The sequence below is a fragment of the Panthera uncia genome, chromosome F1, assembly GCF_023721935.1.
Source record: "Panthera uncia isolate 11264 chromosome F1, Puncia_PCG_1.0, whole genome shotgun sequence".
Lineage (NCBI taxonomy): Eukaryota > Metazoa > Chordata > Mammalia > Carnivora > Felidae > Panthera > Panthera uncia.
In genome coordinates, this window is record NC_064813.1 from 35,082,173 (window position 1) to 35,102,582 (window position 20,410).

Consider the following 20,410-nt stretch of genomic DNA (forward strand, 5'->3'; position numbering starts at 1 on the left):
ATTGAGGAGGGCACCTTTTGGGATGAGCACTGGGTGTTGTATGGAAACCAATTTGACAATAAATTTCATATATTAAAAATAAATAAATAAATAAATAAAAATAAATGATTGGTAGAATTCCCCCCCTGAAAAAAAAAAAAAAAAAAAAAAAAGGAAAGGGGAAAATCTCATTAAGAGGAAAAAAAAACAAAAAACAAAAAACACGTTACTTCTAAACAAGCAATAATAGGACTGTTGAAATGAAAAAACAAGGAGAAAGCAGAATAACAATCTTTAATATGTTAAATGAAAATAACTGCCATAAATGAAAATAACTGGGGCGGCTGGGTGGCTCAGTCAAAGCGTCTGACTTTGGCTCAGGTCATGGTCTCATGGCTTGTGGGTTTCGAGCCCCGCATCGGGCTCTGTGCTGACAGCTCAGAGCCTGGAGCCTGCTTCGGATTCTATGTCTCCCTCTCTTCTCTCTGCCCCTCCCCCACTCACACTCACTCTCTCTCCCTCTCAAAAAATAAATAAACATTAAAAAGAAAAAGAAAAGAAAATAACTGCCAACCTAGAATGCTCTAACTACTAAAAATATTTTTAAAAATAAAAGAAGTATTCAAATAGATTAAAACGTAAAGAGTAAGCCAGCAGTAGAACTCTACCAAAGAACTGCTAAATGGAGTGCTGTAGACTAAAGGAAAATGAAACATGAATTCAAATGCATGGCATCAATAATGCAAAGCCAGGAGGAGTGAAGAAATGAACTCAAGGCATGTTGTATGTTTTTAGGTCTTTCAAGAAAGTTGCAGAAGTAATATGCCTACTTAATTATCATTAGTCAAGGTTCAGGATTAAAATTTCAAGGTTTGGGGTACCTGGATGGCTCAGTCGGTTAAGTGTCCAACTTCGGCTCAGGTCATGATCTGGCAGTTCAGGAGTTCAAGCCCAGTGTTCAGCTCTGTGCTGACAACTTGACACCAGAAGCCTGTTTTGGATTCTGTGTTTCCCTCTCTTTCTGCCCCTCCCCCACTTGAGCTCTCTCTCTCTCTCTCTCTCTGTCTCTCTCAAAAATAAACATTAAAATTTTTTTTAAAAAAATTCTAGGTTAAAGAATAATGGTTAAAAAAAATTTTTTTAATGTTTTTGTTTATTTTGAGAGACAGAGCAGGAGTGGGGGAGGAACAGAGAAAGAGGGAGACACAGAATCCGAAGCAGGCTCCAGGCTCTGAGCTGTCAGCACAGATCCCGACGCGGGGCTCGCACCCACAAACTGTGAGATCACGACCTGAGCTGAAGTCGGACACTCAACTGACTGAGCCACCCAGGCGCCCCAAAGAATGATGTTTTAAAAATGTGCAACTAATAAATTAAAGGGTTAAAGTAATCGCAAAAAGTTACATGTGATTGTCATAAATAAAGACAAGGAAGTAAAAAGGAAGGAACAAAAATTGGTTGGTCAGATTTCGGCTTATGGCCACGATGGAGCAACAGGAACTGGATACACCCCCCACCTGAAACAACTTAAAAAAAAAGAAGATAAAATTTAAGAAACGATAGTTTTTAAGACATTAGAGATTAGGCAACGAGATGAACCCAAAAAACACCCCACAGCCTGAGAGTTTCTTGCCACACTGTAGAGTACGGTGGTCTTCCCAAGGTGAGGAGATGGAATTGTGAGTTATGAAACCAAAGCAGGTAGGGGGTCAGAGTGCAAAGTACAGGAGAGAAGAGAGCTGCATAGACAGAGATCTGCAGAGGGTCCACTTTAGGTTTTTAGCTGAGTACTGACTAGAACATCTGAGAGAAAAACATGAGAGGCCAAGGAAGGTACCACCCGAGAAGATTAAAGGGAGGAATTCCTGGAATCCACTTGGGGGTTGGGGATAATTCCTGCTCTCGTGAGTCAGAGTGGAACACTTCATGATTTACATGGCATTCATAATGTTCTCGGGTTTTTACCTCAGTAGCAGAGAAAAACTGTTCCTGCCTAACAAAGCTTATAGCAAGACCAGAAAGGATCAGTTTTCAAGTAAAGTAACTGAATTCCAGAACAAGCTCAAAAGTATTTATAGGAGTACGGAATTATCCAGCATGCAAAATAGGTAAAATTCACAATGTCCCCAAAGGAGAGGATGGGGAGGAAAGAAAACACTATTTGAAGAAATAATAGCTGAACATCTTCCAAATTTGGTGGAAACTATAAGATCATAGATCAAAGATAGTCAAACACTAAGAACAATAAACATAAATAAAATCACAGTAAGGCAAGATATAATGAAATTGCTTAAACCTAGTGATCGAAAAATTTTAAAGCGCTCAGAAAAGAAAAAACAGCCCAGAGGAACAAAAACAAGAAGAGAGCAGACTTTTTGTCAGGAACATTGCAAGCCAGAAAACAATGGAAGCAACATTTTTAAAGTATACAAAAATTAGAAGAAAGAAAACCTGCATCCTAGAACTCTATACGTAGTAAAATACTTTTTAAAAATGAGAGCCAAAAATAAAGACTTTTTCAGATATATATATTAGCTGAAATTTTCACTAACAGACCTGTACTATGAACCATATTAAAGGAATTCCTTCAGATTAAATAAAATGATACCAGATGGAAATGTGGTATTCAGTCTACATAAAGGCTGAAGAGCACTTCAAAATAGCACCTATGTGAGTAACTTTAAAGATTTTTAGATTATCTAAATCTTTTAAGAGATATATGATGGTTAAAAGCAAAAGTGATGAAAATTATACTTTATTATGGGTTTATAACATGCTAAGAGTAAAATATTGACAATAGCACAAAGGTTGGAAAGGCAGAAATATAATATATTAGAAGATCTTTATACTATATATGAAGTGTTATAATACCACTTACAAATGGACTGTGATGTAAATACCACTTACAAATGGACTGTGATTTACTAGAAACCTGAAAGTAACATAACAAAGAGTTATAGGTAATAGCCAACAAGGTAGATAAGTTGGAATCATAAAAAACAAAACAAAATATAAAAAACAAAAAAGCAAGTATTTAATCCAAAACAGGTCAGAAAATAAGAAAAAGGTTTTAGTGGAGAAAGCAGATAGGATGAATAAACAGGAAGAGGATAGATTTAAACTCAGCCATATCGATAATCACATTAACTGTAAAAAGTCTAAACATCTCAAGTAAAGGTACATAGAGATTGGCAGATTAGATTAAAATACAATGACCCAACTATATGAACTCAACAAGAAACCCATCCTACACAAATATACAAATAGGTTAAAGAGTAAAATATGGATATATATACAATATGTAGAGGGTTTATGGTGGCCCGGAAAAGATGTGTCTATATTGTAATCTCTGGAGTCTTTTTTTCCAAAAAGGGTCTCTGCAGATGTAATTAAATTGAAGAGTCTTGAGATCATTCTGGATCATCACAGAGGCCCTAAGTCCAAGGACAAATGTCCTTATAAGAGTGAGGCAGAGGGAAATTACACAGAAGAGAAGGCCATGTAACCTCAAAGGCAGAGATTACAATGATGGGGTCAGAAGCCAAGGAATATCTGGGGCCAACAGAAAGTGGAAGAAGCAAGGAACAGATTTTCTCCCAGAACCCTCAAGAGAGAGCACAGCCTTGCCAACACCTTGGTTTCAGATGAATGGTCTCCCAAACTGTGAAAGAACACATTGTTGTTGTTTTAATTCAACAAGTTTGTGTGAATTGTTACAGAATTATGAAATCAATACACATATTAACAATGATCAAAAGAGAACTGGAGTATGGAACAATGTAAAGACAATTAATGCCAATAAATTTAAAATGGTTAAAATGGTAAATTTTATGTGTATTTTACCATAATTAAATATTTGTAACATGTAAAAGAGAGAGAGAGAGACAGAGAGAGAGAGAGAGAGAGAGAGAGAGAGAGAGAACAGGAATTGCTGTATTAAGTCAAATAAAATGGATTTTAGAACAAAGAATATTGCTGAGAATAAAGAAGTTCATTCTACAATTATAGAGTGATCAATTTATCAAGACAACATAGTCCTAAAGATCTCCTCAATTAATAAAGAGCCTGAAAATACATGTAATTTAATCAGTTTTGGTTTTTGGTTCAAGGGGAAATAGAAAAATCCACATTTAAAGTCCAAGGTTTTAATAGCCAACTCTCAATAACTGACACAAGTAGACAGAAAAACAGTAAGTATACAAAAGCCTTGAACAACACTATCACCTAATTTGACTTACCTGATATTTGTGGCACACTCTACATGATAGCAGGACATTTATTCACGTGAACATGAAATATTTGTGAAACAGACCATATTCTGGGCCATAAAACAAGTCTCAATCAACCTAACGGAAGCCAAATCATAAAAAATACTAGAGTTGGATTAAGTTACAATGACATCTAGAAAATCTGCAAGAATTTGCTGTCTAAACACATATGTAAATAATCCATGGGTCAAACAAGAGATCAAAAGAGAAAGCATTTTGAACTAAATGAAAATGAAAAATATATCAAAACTTGTGGGATGCAGCTAAAGCAATACTTAGAGGTAAATCTATAGCAATGCCTACTTATTAGAAAAAAAAGGATTTCAAAACGACTTAGCATATACTTTGAGAATTAGAAAATGAAGACCAAATGAAATTCCAAGTAAACAGAAGAAATGAATTAATAAATGATCTAAATTTCATATGAAGATGGGAAGAACCTAGAATAGTGAAATCAACTTTGAAAAAGAACAAAGTTGGAGGACGTACACTGCTTGATTTCAAGCTTTATTATAAAGCTACAGTAATCAACACAGCATGATACTGGCATAAAAATTTAACAGATTGGTGGAAAAGAAGAGATTTCAGAAAGAGACCAATACTTATATGGTCAACTGATTTTTGACAAATGTGCAAAAGCAATTCAGTGGAGAAAGCATAGTCTTTTCTAGAAGTCAGCCTGGAACAACTGGTTGTCCATATGTAAAAAAATAAGCTTTGATCCATACTTTGTAACATATACAAATTAATTTGAAATGGCTCAAAAAATATACAACAAACTAAAATGACACAAGTTCTAGAAGAAAAGCGTAATAGAAAATCTTTGTAACCTTGGGTTGAGTAATGAGTTTTTAGATGCAATACCGTGAGTATAATGAATGAAAGAAAAAAATTGGTAAGTTAGGTTTCATCAAATAAGAAGTTCTGCTTTTCAGAAGGCACGGTTATGAGAACGAAAAGACAAGTAACAGACAAGGAGAAAATATTTGCAAGTCACTTATCTGATAAAGGACTACTATCCAGAATATTTAAAGAATTCTCAAAACTTACTAAGAAAACAACCCAGTTCTTAAAAATTGACAAAGACTTGAACAGGCTTGTCATCAGACATATGGATGGGAAAAGAACACTTGAAAAGATGTTTAACATCATTAGTATTAGAGAAATGTAAACACAATGATATAACACTACTCATCTATACAGAAATTTTAAGATTATGTTTGACCATAACAAGTATTCTTGAGGATGTTACCAATGTATAAATATGCAAAGAAACATATTGGGTAGACACACCATATTGATTCACACTCTTAGAGCAGGGGTCTCGTTGAAACTTATAATGGACAAATAAACCAGGAGGGGAAAAGATTTGAAAGACTGGCTAAGTCAACTAAGTGAACTTGTTCACACATTCAATATGATATAAAGAGCAAAGAGAAGACTCTACTGGAAAGGCCTCTATGACCAGGAGGTGAAAATGAGAATGAAAAGTAATGGATGGAGTTACACCACTTTTTGTTTTTTGCTCCTCACAAAATTTTCCTCTATCTTGACTGACCCAGTTGCCTCAAGACTGGCCCTGTACTGCTGTGTACCAGTACAGCACAATATCAGTGCACAAGACACAACATTCATACCATTAATTTTGACAGTACATGCTCCTAAGGGAATATCAGAGCCATCACAACTTTATGTGGCCAAATGAGGGGTATATGCAGTCCCATTACTAAGCAGCAAGGACAGGCCTATAATTCTTTGTCAAATCTAACACACATCCCTGGGAATAGGGCAAAGGGTAGGCCATGGAAAGACTGAGGTTACTGTTTGCTTTAGGAGTAATTAGTAAAGCTGAGCCAGGGGAGGAAGGAATGGGTTAAACAGTGTGCAATAAAAGAAACAGGAGATACGGCAAATAGAGGGTTTGACCTGAAAATAATACTCTTAGCTGTCTCTCTCAGCTCCAGTGCTAACGGCTAAGGCTAGAATACACTTGACTCTTTTCCCAGAGAGGAAAAACTGGACTCAAACTGATTTAGGAGTCTGCCCAGTCTCCACTTGGGTAAACTAGTGATGTGATGCAATATTCTCAGTGATTTGAATACCAGTATCTGTCTGGAGCCACCTTTTGGCTCACCATTTGTGGTCAAATTTCCTTGATTGGTTTTCAGGTAACCTGAAGTTAAGAGTATCCCCAACTTGCACAATATGGAAGTTGTTAAAGAGCAAACATCTGCATGTTCATAGTGAGACTATGAATCAAGATGAGTTTTCCCTGAGAAAGCTGCCTGGGTACGATGGGGAGCAGATTGCTACAACTTACCATTAACTCAGCACTTACCTTAGAGCAAATGTGAACACAAATGTAATGAAAAGTCCTTTTATGAAAATGGCAATGGAATTTATTTATTTTTAAATGTTTATTTTTGAGAGAAAGAGAGAGATAATGAGCAAAGGTGGAGCAGAGAAAGGCAAGGAGAGAGAATCCCAAGCAGGCTCTGTTCTGTTAGCACAGAGCCACGTGGGACTTGAACTCATGAACTGTGAGATCATGACCTGAGCCAAAATCAAGAGGTGGACACTTAACAGAATGAACCACCAGGCATCCCTGGAATTTAGATAGCCTCGAAGAGAAAGTACCAATAGAAGGAAGACACTGAACAGCACTGTGAACAATTCGTCAGTAACACCGTGGAAGTAAATATGTTATTGGATTACTCTTTTAATGCACCTTGATAAAGATCAATTGCGAAGATTGACAGCAAGAAGAATTTATTCTAAATATTCAAAAAGTGTTCAGCAGGTATGAAACAATGATGCTTTGGCAAAGCAAGGGCAAAGTTTAGATCAAATTTCATTTTGTACTCATTTAGATCATAATTAAAAAAAATACCACTTTCACAAACAAACAAGTTATCTGCAGTAATAATAGAATATTATTCATAGACTAAAACTATGGCCTAAAACCTGTTTCTGAAATAGGCATCTATAATTTTTTTAGGTAAAAAAGTCCTTAATTTATATAAGCTTCAGAAGCTACTTTAAGTGATCCTCCATAAACATTTCGTAAAATAATCAAGTTTTTAGAATATTTCCTTCTTCCTTTACATGGGTTGGGAGTTTGTACACACACTCAAACATGCTCTCAAATATTAGTTGGAAATAAATATTTCCACTATTTTTAATTCTGGTAAGTTATAAGCAAAGTTTTTTCATTGGAATTCTCCCTCTTTATTTAAAACAGAAAGACAGATTATCACTCTTTCTTTACACCAAGAATCAATGGCTATTTGAACAATACACAAATTAAAAACCAAGCCTATTAGATGGGCACTTGGCTGACTCAGTTGGTAGAGCATACCACTCTTGATCTTGGAGTCGTGAGTTTAGGCCCCTCTACCCATGTTGAGGGTAGAGTTTACTTAAAAAAATAAATAGGGGATGCCTGAATAGCTCAATTGGTTAAGCATCCAACTTCGGCACCGGTCATGATCTCACAGTTAGTTAGTTCCAGCCCCTCATGGGGCTCTGTGCTGACATCTCAGACCCTGGAGCCTGTTTCAGATTCTGTGTCTCCCTCTCTCTCTCTGCCCCTCCCAGGTGCTCTCTCTCTCTCTTTCTCAATGGTAAATAAACATTAAAAAAATTTTTTTTTAATAAATAAGCAAGCAAGACTATTAGCAAAATGTAGCTACTAGCAACAAGCAATCCAATTGCTATAGTATTTTCTTAATCAGTAAAGATTTTTAAACGTACTAGGCTTTCATTGCTATAAGCAAAAATTAGAAGCTCTAAAGATAATAAGTGTGGAAAAAAGTCACCTACCTATTGAGAAAAATTCAACAATTCTGAATACAGAATGCATACTGTGAATTTCTTCCTCTTAAGCATGAAGCCGAAGTATAATAGGAATAACAAGCTGTGCTAGGAATATGTAGATAAAATTTCCAAGGATCTAAAGCATGGATTTTATTTGTAGAAATCATAGCTATGTAACAATACATTTATCTATCATTTAAAACTAAATTTAAAAAATGACACAGTATGGTTATAATGACATCTACTGGACATTTGGGTTAATTACGGTTAACAGGAGGGTTAATTTGAAATTCACCTAACTTCACCATTAATAATAAACTCATGTGAACTAAAATTAGATTGCAGTGAATACATTTATTTTCCTTCTTTAATATAATGTACTAGCTCTGTAGAAAAGAGCTACTTCTGAAGTAATAGGCTTCATTTCTTCTCAACCAGTCCTCCCAACCAATATACAATGACATACAACACAGACACGCAAGCCTTTTAGCTTTTAGGTCTTAGAATCATGATATGGATTTATCACATAAATTTGGGAGAAATGCTCTTAATATAAATATAGGATATTACGTAAAATTTTAAAAGATTAGTTTGAATTTCAACAACGGAAAAATTTTTAACACGTGGAAGTCATCTTACATGTATTAACTTCATAGAAATATTTCTGGTGCAAATACTTTTTGGTTAAAATCATCTTAAAGGAAATTAATACCAATAAACATTGTATCCTAGCCTAATTTACTAAGGTAAATAGATTTCTGGGGTGCCTGGGTGGCTCAGTTTGTTGAGCGTCTGACTTCAGCTGGGGTCATGATCTCAGTCTGTGAATTGAGCCCCGCGTCGGGCTCTGTGCTGACAGCTCAGAGCCTGGAGTCTGATGCAGATTCTGTGTCTCCCTCTCTCTCTCTCTGCCCCTGTCCTGCTCATGCTCTGTCTCTCTCTGTCTCAAAAATAAGTAAAAACATTAAAAAAAATAGATTTCTTATACTACAATTCCTTTAAGTGAAAGAAAAAAAACCCAGAGCATTTGGGAGAGTCAACAAAAATCATGTTTGAAAAATACTGAGTACTAAGAATTCCTAGAACACTTTATTGGGAGAAAAAAAATAGCAAAGAAATATCACAAATTCTAGAGTTAACTTCAATATATTCTTTGATATACCACAACGGTCTTCAGAGCTATCCTAACCAAATCTCAGCCGATTTCAGATTAATTAGGTGTAATCCTTATTCTAACAAATTAGAAAACTAAGTAGTTAAGTGGTCTCTGCATTTTTAGCTACTACTGATTCATTTAAAAGTTAAAACCTTTTATGGCTTCCATATATGGACACATTTTGGGACACTATCAGATTTCAAACAGCCACTGGAATTAGGCTTTGGTGGCCCTGAAACCACACTGGGTTAGTATTGGTAATAGTGACCCAAAACTGTTGAAAATACCAAATTAGGTTTTAACACCTAATCATTATCAGGTCTATGTATATGACTAGGTGACAAGTTTCTCTTGTAAGCAACATCATACTCTTTCCAGGTCAAATTAGAACTCCAATCAGTTCAAAGGTAAGGGTTTTTAGTATATACAAGGGCAGGTGGAGTTTAATTTCCCTAGAGAAGCTCCCCTGCCTGTCTGGATGGTCCAGTCCGTCAAGGAAACAAATGGAGATGTTGTCTGGGGGCATTTGTGAGATTATTTTATCCCCTTGTCACTTCTAAGTGTGTTGGCAGAATCTCGTATTTTCAAAACTTGTTTTAGAAAAATGCTTCAATTAATCTATAAAATGAGAGTAATAAAGCTATTCTTTTCCCTTCTGGAATATGATTATATTCAGACTAATATAATATTTTAAGGTAACAGACACGAATAAGTGTTATAATCATTTCATGAGATAGTGGTTTCTCACAATCATAAAGCCATAAAATAACAAAAGAACAACAGTTTAGTTATTGTTTTATATATATATATATATATTCATATATATATATACATTTTAATTTTAATACAAAACTGGATTTTAGAAGTTGTACAAAAGAAAGCCAAAAACACTCTACACATGCATGATTAGCTTTAATAGTTCTTTTTACTGTACATACTGAAAATGTTTACATTTACTAGTAAGGAATGCCAAGCGTGTCCATCACCATTTGAATAGCTTGTAGGGGATTTGTGATTTCTTCCATGTTATCTCTTCTCAAAACCCAATCTGGTTTAAGTCTGAAAAGAATAAAAATCTTGCATTAACAAAGTTCTTCTCTTCAAGGGGTTACCTTCACTGTTTTGTCTGAACTAAAATGTGGCTACTCCTGAGCACATTGCTTCCCTTTTAACAGGTGAGAGGGCTTCATATTATTGCCGTTTACTATTTTCAGGCATTTCTTGTCATCCTTCTTCCTTTGAAGTTTATGCTGTTTAGCTCACCACTGCCTCTGGGTCATCTGTCAACCTCCGGTGTTTTGTTCTTTGTAAACCTGGTTCTTGATCTTCTCTCAACTTTTGCCACCATTCTTAGTAACTTCAACATTCATGCAGCCCAAAAGCCAACAACCTCTTCTGTCAGTTTTTGCCCCTTTCCTTCTGTTCTACATTAACCAACCCTTTTCTACGAGATCACATAAGAGCCTTTGTCATCCCCAGAAAGTACCCCACCACTGACATCTCAATCTGAGGCTGCCATTCTCCCACCACTTCTGATCTATCCATGTCTTTTGATTTAATACGTTCATTGCACATATTCTTCCACCCTAAGATCTCTGATTCACTGACCTCAACATGTATCCATCCATCCATCCATCCATCCATCCATCCATCCGAATGCTGATCTCACTTCCCTCCTTGTCTAGCTTAGGGCCATCAATATAATCCCCTTAGCAAATTTCATTAACGCTATTGTTCTCTATTAAATTCAAATGGAAGGTTCTATTTGGATTCCAAATTGAATTCAAATATCTGCCTTCTCCATTCCTGTACAGCTGAATAGGAAGAAAAGAAAAATTGCAGAAGCAGGCTGACTGATTTTATGTCAATAATTACAAAGTTAAATGGGTGCTTGAAATTGCCGAGTATGCTTCCTCTTTCTCCAAGATAACCATTTTATTCCTTTCTTCTTTTCAAATGTCCCTTCCATACATACCCTCCCTGGTCTGCTTTTGAGCTAATGTTTATAATCTCATACTTCATTAAGAAAATAGCATTCGTCAGAGGGGAGCTCATACATCTTTCTCACATAAATCCCTACTATGATATGCATTTCCATCTTCTTATTCTTTCCTGTTAAAAATCCAAATATCTATCAATTGTTAAGTGGTCAAAGCGTGGTATAGCCATACAATGGAATAGTACTCTGTGATAAAAGGAAATGAAATTTTAATTTATGCATCAACATAAGTAAACCTCAAAAACAGTAAGCTAAAAAAAGAATCCAGTCACAAAAAGCTATATACTGTATGATTCCATCTGGGTAACCATATAAAAAAGGCAAAACTAAAAGTACTGAAATAAGATTAGTAGTTGCCTGAATCTAGGGGCTAAAAGGAGACAACTGATTACAAAGAGGCACAAGGTAACTTGGGTGTGACGGAAATATTTTATCTCAGTTGGTAGTGGTTTCACAACTGTACACGTTTGTCAAAAGTCACTGAATTGCATACATATATAAAGGGTGCATGTATACACTGTTGGTAAATTCTACCTAAAAAAAGTGACTATATTGAAAAAAAGGGGAAGCTAGTTATTCATTCATGTTAATTACAGTTTTAAAAACATAATTAGTATTAAAACTTACCAATTCCTTAAGTAGAAATCATATATAGAAATGGTCCTCATTAATAAGTTTCAAGCAAGTGCTATTTTTATGTTATATTGTGAAATATGCAATCAAAATTTCAATTTGCAACTATTACACAGTTTGTTATAATGAGTAATTATAAAGCAAACTGCTAATGTTAACCCAGGTCAAAAAATAGTGCATTGTCAACACTGTAGGATTTATGCCTGGCAGAGAAGTGCTGAGTCACAGAAATGGAGACAGGCAGAAAAGGAAGGAAGGAAGGAAGGAAGGAAGGAAGGAAGGAAGGAAGGAAGGAAATAAAACATCATGAGTTAATTTAGTTCATCAAAACCAATTAAATCTTTTATTAATAAGGTAAACTCAGAAAATGCTAACTTGATTATTTTAAAATAAAATTTTAATGTTGCTTCAATAAAATGTAAAAGTCATAGCTGAAGTTCTAATGTTATAAATTCTGGGTCATAAATAAATTCATAAATAATAACAAACCTGTCCCTTAAATCAGTATTATAATTCCAATTTAGACCTTCTAACAGAAGAATGTTCCTACAGTTCTCTATAACAGAAGACCGAATTTTGTCATAAAAAATTCAACAAATATTACACTTAAAAAGGATGAATTTTACTGTATGTAAACTGTATCCCAATAAACCTGACTTTACAAACTATGTAGTAGCATGGTTAAATTACTACCTAAGTTTCTAAATGCTGACTCTATGCTCCTGAACTTTTAGCAACACAGAGCAGTAACAGACTTTGCAGCCTGGCACTGGTCTGGGGGTCACACTTATTAGAGTAGCACAAAAAGGTGTGAGGTGATTCAGGTTTGTTTTAGTGACAAGAATCATATTTAGATGGTCTTGTGTACCAGGAGACACAATATCGGGTGGTCTTATCTTTTTGTGATGTTGAGATTCATCAATGGATTTGACTACTGCCACAAACATCGATTTAATTCATCTAAAGCTTTTATCAAACATGCATGTTCATGGCCCAGAGCACACCTATTATTTCATGAGGGGCTACAAAATAATAATAGTTTCACATACCTTCTGCATTTATTAAACAGAATTTTTTTTATAGAAAACTTTTCTACAACAACCATTTGGTTACCTAAGATATAGTATGTATAAAAAAAAAAATGGGAAAGACTTGACTCCTTCCTTTTACCCGTAGTAAGTATCATGAGTGGTTTCTCTAGCATCCTTCAAGGGTAAGCAATGAGTTTTTTCTTTAGTATCATTATAGACTCATCAATTTTTCATCTGATGTGTTGCACCTGTTTGCAGTCCTCATGACTCTGTGTCACTGCCTCACCACTGGCTTCCATCTTGTTGAGTCCAAGGGGCAAGTTTCACACCTCATCTAACAGCCTCTTAGCAGCAAGCTGAAGGGCTGATGTGCCGCCAGTCTGGAACAGTGTCTATCCAGTCAGCAATTCCTGTCCAGAGCTGTTGGCTGGTTCTTTCTCTTGTCTCAATTCTGGAGAAATTGGGATTACTCTGAGGGTCAGTTTGGGGCATTCTTTTCTAGGTATTCTCTTCCCCTGAGGTGATCACGTTCATTGCGGTGGTCTTGAATGCTACCTAATGATTCCTGAATCTAATGATTACCTAATTTAAACCTCTAGACTGATTCTTCTGGCCAGAACCACAGCCCTGATTTTCTAATGGCTTGTTTGTCTTTTCCTCTAATTTCTCATAGGCACCTCAGACTTACCCAAAACAAAACCCACGCTTCAACGTCCCTTCCCACTCTATCTTCTGTCCTTCCTTGCTTTTACTTCTTGTAATTATATCCCAGAGACAATTTCCTAGTCACAGCAATTTTAGCAGGCCCTCTGAGTGATACTCTATCCTAATAACAACCACAATCTTTGATACTTTATTTGCTTATTTATGGTCATTCTCCTGAACTATGTAATTCCATGCTGTACAATAATCACAAGTCCAGCGCCTTAAAGCACAGGGTTCAGCTCTATACCATTCTTACTCTGACACTGATGGAGGTGTCTACTTGGTTAACCAGGTAAGCTAACACCCATTTTTTTTTTAAACTTCTAAAGTTACATGTCTTAAACTAGTTAAGCTACTATTATCTCTATAGGTTGGCTGTTGGCTGAATGGTGGCCCCCACACCAAAATGATACATCCACATCCAAATCCTTAGCATCTGTTAATGTTACCTTATTCTGAAAGGGGGTCTCCACAGATAAACATAACTAAAGGATCTTAGGATAAGATCATCCTGTATTATTGGAACTGGCCCTAAATCCAACATATGTCCTTTTAAGAGACACAGAGGAGGGAGAAGGAGGAGAGGCCCATGTGAAGACAGAGGCAGAGAATGGAGTTATACAGCAACAAGCAAAAAACACCTAGAGTCACAGAAACTGCAAGTCAAAGACAGAGTCTGCCACAGAACCCTCAGAGAGAGTGAGGCCTTACTGACACCCTGGTTTTGAACTTCTGGTTTCAAGAATGTTCAGAGAATAAATGAGTCTGTGGTTATTTTTTACAGCAGTTCTAGGAAACTCATGCAAGGTCTCATAAAGAACTTCTCTAGAAGGAGAAATTTCAAGTACCAGGAGGATTATGGGAGGAGTTGGAAGTTGATATTTTGGCCACGAGGGATTTTTGGCAGCTTCCAAGCAGAATAGTTTGTCCTACATGCAGGAAAAAAAAGTTTATACGCCAAAGCTTATAAAAAGCTAATTTTCAGACTTAGCACTTAACTATTTAATACAATGAATTTATTGAATGACTATTAAATACCCAAAGCCACGGTGTTATTGCTTCATTATTTACTGAGATTGTCTACTTTAGAGTTACCAAGGATTCTATTCTTACTCATATGTTGTTTCTCCACTGTCCAGCACAGTACCTTGCTTTATAGTACATACTCAGTAATGTTTGCTGAATGAATGAATGAATGAATGGATAGTGGCACAAAACTATAGAGTACATTTACTGCTTACCTTGAAACTATTCTGGTTCTTATGGGTGTTTCTGGAATAAATGGAATACTTATAGAAGAATTCTTCTTTTGGGTATAAAGTATTCTTTCAGTATTCATTTTATGTTTACGAGCTGTAAGTTTGTAGAGACTATAAATACGGTCAACAACTTTGGACCTACTTCGAACATCCTAAAAAAGAAAATGTACATTTATTAAAACTGGGAACAATTTTGTAGCCCTTCTATGCTAGTAAAAGCAACAATAAGAACCACTATAGTGTAAACTTACGAGCTTTTAACAAAATCAAAAGCCATTCTTTCCAAATTTAGCAGTTAGATTGGTTAACATTATATAAACTAATTTGTAAGACAATTATAAAAAAGGCAAATATTTAAAAATTGTACACTTAACTCCATACTGAATAATAAGGTAAATATTATAGTCAATATATGTATTATATGGAGTTACCAAAGCCTGTGAATTTTCTCTCTTCCTAGTTTCCAACGTTATCCACTTGTCTCTTATAATACAACCCTAGGTCAAGTACAATTTCTTACCCAGACCACTGTATCTATATTTACATTTATATTAATATTTATATCTATAAATCTATCTCTATCTCTATCTCTATCTCTATCTCTATCTCTCTCTCTATCTCTCTCTATCTCTATCTCTTATTTCCCTCCTTCCTGGTTTCCCTACATCCACACTGAACGGTCTTCATACATCCACACTTTCCCAAATCTATTCTTAAATCAGTAGCCAAAGTCATGTTAGAACCCAAACTGGAGCATACTCTCTTACGTAAATCCTTCAGTGGTTTTGTTCTCACAGTGAAGGCCAGAATCCTATTACAGCCTACGGTCAACTCTCTGCCGACTGTAACACCTAGAGAGGTCTCACCATGGAAAAACTTGAAATGTACTTACGGGTTACAACAAGAAGATGTGGAGCCACATATATGTGGTTTTCTACCTGGATAGGATCACTTGTTTCTTTCCTCAAGTAAAAGGGAAATGGCTATTTCTATAGCCATAGTACATTTTATTTTTGAAATTCAGTTTCTTTAATATGTTAGAAACACCTCTTATATCAACAAAAAAGGCAGGTTTGAACATATACAAAACCCTATTTAAATTGTGATAATTACTGGGGTGTCTGGGTGGCTCAGTCAGTTAAGTATTTGACTTCGGCCCAGGTCATGATCTCATAGTTCGTGAACTCGAGCCCCGTGTTGGATTCTGTACCGATGGTGCAGAGCCTGCCTGGGATTCTCTCTCTCTCTGCCCCTCCCCCACTTGCTCTCTATTTCTCTCTCCCTCTCAAAATAAATAAATGAACTTAATTAAAAATTGTGATAATTACTGAAGGAAAAGTGTAAAAGTCTTAGACCTGAAAACCTAGAAAGATACCTGAAAGAAAGATAATCAATACTTACAGAGGCTCGATTTGTTGTCTTCAATAAAATAGCTAACAAACAACAAGTTTTTGTAAAAATGCTTCCACCCTTGTCTGCAACTTTGTCACCGGGCTTTTCTCGGTACATTTGTAAAAGGTCCAGTAGTGTGTCTATGCAGTTTTCTACATGGTAAACTGCTGCAGTGGTTTTCTCATACTTGAAGAGAACAGAAAGAAAGCAAAAGTTATAATAAATGCATATGCTCTTAGAAATAGCCCAAGCGGAAAGAAAGCTTAGGACCAACTTTTTGGACTATCTACAGCCAGTGCAAGGGACTTCATGAAATGAATTTTTGATATTACTATCATGTCTGAATCCATTTTATATGCATATCTGCATTGTAATTTTTCTCTTCCCACCTACTTTAAAGTGCCATAAAATGTGAATCAAATCTAGAATCCCTGAACATGAACACCTTGAAGTAAATAAAAACAAACTCAAAAACAGGGCAATTTTAGTGAGAATCTCTCAGGAAAAACAGAACTTATCTGTGATAGTTAATCATAGGGTAAAATACTGATACAGGCTAAGATTTAATTAGTTACCCTACTGCATGCTTCTTGAGAGGAAGATGCACTTGCTTTAAAATAAAATAAATTTGGGGCGCCTGGGTGGCTCAGTCGGTTAAGCGTCCGACTTCGGCTCAGGTCACGATCTCGCAGTCCGTGGGTTCGAGCCCCGTGTCAGGCTCTGGGCTGATGGCTCAGAGCCTGGAGCCTGCTTCCGATTCCGTGTCTCCCTCTCTCTCTGCCCCTCCCCCATTCATGCTCTGTCTCTCTCTGTCCCAAAAATAAAATAAAACGTTAAAAAAAAATAAAATAAAATAAATTTGAAACTAGTAAATTTAGGAGATATTTTTCCTGCCTCAATTATCTCATTGTATCACTAGATTCATATTGAAATTTGCCTGGGAAAAAACCATGTGAAGGATACTAAGACAAAAATAACAACAAAACGCTATTAGCAGTTCACATTTATTTGGTACGTCTATGTATGAAGCACATTATATATATTGACTCACTTTATCCTCACAATAACATTATGAGGTAGATACTATTACTTTACCCATTTTACAGTTAAAGAACATGAAGCACAAAGAGGCTAAGTAACCTAAAGTAAGCTGCAGAGCTATGATCTGAACACTGGTGTTCTTAACCACTCCTTCTCAGAAAGAAAATACTGGATAAAGTGCTCTAAGTTGTGGCTGAAGGGTTGGTTGGGGAAAATAAATTTGTCATCTCAATACTTTTGATTACATGCATTTATAGTTTAGTACAGATATCTGCCACCAGTCCAACGCCAAAAACGTAAATTCTAATACCTATACAGAGTATGACATACAGGGTAACTAAGTTGAAGCAATATCTTAATCATGTTTTGCCAGACATGATTATAAGAGGTTCTACTGCTTGGATACAATGCAGTGAATAAGAACACCAGTTCCAGAGGTGGACAAAAAATGGATCCAAATTCAGCCCTACCACTTATCACATTCAAGTGCTGAGGCAGGAGGCTTAATTTCTATAAGGATCACTATTCCTTCTCTATTAAACAAGAATAACATTAACTGCCTCAGAGGATATTGTTACGAACTAAATTAAATGATGCATGAAAAACGCTAGCGCATCGTGAGTACTCAATAAATGTTAGTAATCATTGTTATTAATATCATAAAGACAAGAAATAAAATCATAAAAAATTAGTGTTTCTATGTATAATTATGTTAATGCATTAAACATTTCCCCCACCTAAGACTCTTGCACACAAATTAATTCTAACTTGGCGATCTAAATTCCAGTGGTGAGTAAGCATGAACTTAATTTGCTGGATCAGATTTCTTGACCAATGAACAACTCATTATCAAAATGTTACTACCTTAGCGACATTAAGCAAGACTTGCACAGAGTATCTGATGACTTCCATACAAGGAACACTACGATTGCAACTTCGGATCAAAACAAATATTTTAGAAACTGCTCCACTCTGGGCCATGTTCTCACAGCAAAGTGGAGACAATCTAGTAACTACCTCTGAAAGGAGGAGAAAAAAAAAGAGAGAGAGAGAAATAAATTCCCAGCAACAAAATGAAGTTTTAGCTAATATTGTATTATAACACTCTTTGCACACTCAACGGTAAAAATGCATTTCTACCCTCATACAAGCTATTGTTAAAACAAACTAACCTAGGTGCTTTAGAGCCTCAAGAATAGCAGAAAGGTGCTTATATGTCAAAAGATAATGAAGTGCAAGAGCAGTTCTTTTGTAGAGTTTGTTTTCTTCTCGAATCTCCCTATTAACAAGTTGAAGACTTAGTCGTATAGCTTTAATTTTTGTACCATCATTTTTCTTCCTCCAAGAGTATCCTCTCCATAATGCCTTAAAGAGACAAAACACAGTGATTGTAAGATTACAATCCATGATGTTTTGAATTTACATTTATAACTATTTCTACGAAACAAGTATTTTCCGTAAATTCATATGATGTAATCAGACACTTTGCGAATAAAATCTCAAGTCAGGTTCTAATAAATAGCAAAATCAATTTTTCCGGAAAGAAAAATGTATATCATATTCCTGTATGTAACCCGAAGCATCATTCACTGACCAAAGATATCTAAGTCTATTTTAAATCCTAAGGTATTTTTTCATGTCTTCATCATAAATGTCTCTAGGGAAATCTGAAAATAAAGGGCTTAGCAATGACATAGCATTTATGAGTTATTTTATTGGTGAACCTCAGCTTTTTAAAATATATGTGGCTGTGTTTTTAACACGTTAGATGTCTCACGTAGGTGAATTATAAACCAGAGTCTGGAACTAACATCGTAATGTTTTCAGTTACCTGAATTTTAGTGATTCCATTATTAATTTTTTCTTTTTTTTTATGGAGGAGAAAACGGCGTACTGCTTTCTGTATTACTGATGCAGCTCTATTTTGCTGGCTCATATGTTCTTGAAGTTCACGCTGACTTTTTATGACACTGTGACATTTCTGAGCAAACCTCTTTTGCTGTAATCTTGTTCGAAACCATCTCTGTTTAAAACATTAGAGGCTTTGTTTTTTTTTTTAACTTCAGGTTTTTAAAATAAATAAATAGATACATACACATGCATACATAAATGAAATAAATAGAACATTAGATTGATATCTTTCAATCCTCCCCAGTGGCATTACTTCTCCACTCCATCTGGTACAAATCCTGTAGCACTCACTGAGCAGGGGGAGGGTGTGAATTTAACCCTGTACAACATGGCCTTCATTTCATAATTTATATAAATTCTATCAAGCTGTATGTGTTCTTCTGCAATTTGTTTTCTAACTCAGTTTTTTATATGTAAGTATATGTTAATGTATACAGAGTTCTTACCCAGAATACATAAAAACCTATAAATCATAAGAAAAAAGAAGATGCAAAAGAGAAATGGGCAAAGTATATGGAAAAAACAACCCATATATACATACATTAAGAAAAAGCACACAATACACAGATAATAATTTGAATAGTCAACACACGAAAGATTTTTTAGAACTGCTTGCAATCAAAGGAAATCCAAAGCAAAAATGAGATACAATTTGCCATTCATCAAAACAGCAAAACCCAGAGTCTTTTAATGCTGTGTGTTGGCAAGAATGTAGAAAAACAGGTACTCTCAGACTTTGCTACAAGTATAAATGAGTACAATTATTTCAGAAAATAATTCATAGCTTTATTCCTGTATCATAAAACATCAACCTATTTCTAGCCCATCAAGCCATCCTAAATATGTCATCCTAAAGCAAAAGGCTAAATATTATATGATCTTAGCATAAGGTATTTTGAAATTATTTATTAAAATAAAAAATTCATAACAAAAATTCTACCACATAGTTTTACTGCAAAGGAAAAGCCAACCTGAACACAGATGACTGAATTAACCTGCTTCTTAGCATTCTTCATAACCATGTGAAGTTTATATGCTCTTTGAATTCTAAGAGCAGACAGGTGACAATATGCAGCTGCTGTGAAGTGAAGAAGCCTAATTTTGGTTCTCTGTTCTGAAATCTAAAAGAGAAATAAAAAATTAACCGCACATTTGACTCTTAAGACAATCGATCAGTGTTTATTTTTGTATATCCTCCATACTGAATTATATAAATTAGC

The 20,410-nt window shown here is 35.4% G+C and overlaps 1 protein-coding gene across 5 annotated transcripts in view; it reads right to left on the bottom strand.

Moving 5' to 3' along the window:
• Positions 1-10,112: 10,112 nt before the first annotated feature.
• ASPM (assembly factor for spindle microtubules) overlaps positions 10,113-20,410 on the bottom strand; it is a 49,371-nt gene continuing 39,073 nt past the window's right edge. For 4 of the 5 annotated variants that reach the window (XM_049634293.1, XM_049634292.1, XM_049634295.1 and 1 more), the window contains 7 exons: positions 20,162-20,311; positions 19,111-19,302; positions 18,452-18,644; positions 18,144-18,298; positions 16,248-16,424; positions 14,829-14,998; positions 10,113-10,278 (listed from right to left, as the gene is read on the bottom strand). In XM_049634293.1, coding sequence (XP_049490250.1) covers positions 10,176-10,278; positions 14,829-14,998; positions 16,248-16,424; positions 18,144-18,298; positions 18,452-18,644; positions 19,111-19,302; positions 20,162-20,311 — 1,140 coding nt within the window. In that variant the 3' untranslated portion in view covers positions 10,113-10,175. Of the gene's footprint in view, positions 10,279-14,828; positions 14,999-16,247; positions 16,425-18,143; positions 18,299-18,451; positions 18,645-19,110; positions 19,303-20,161; positions 20,312-20,410 lie in introns of those variants that run through there. The other variant, XM_049634294.1, reaches the window with a different exon arrangement.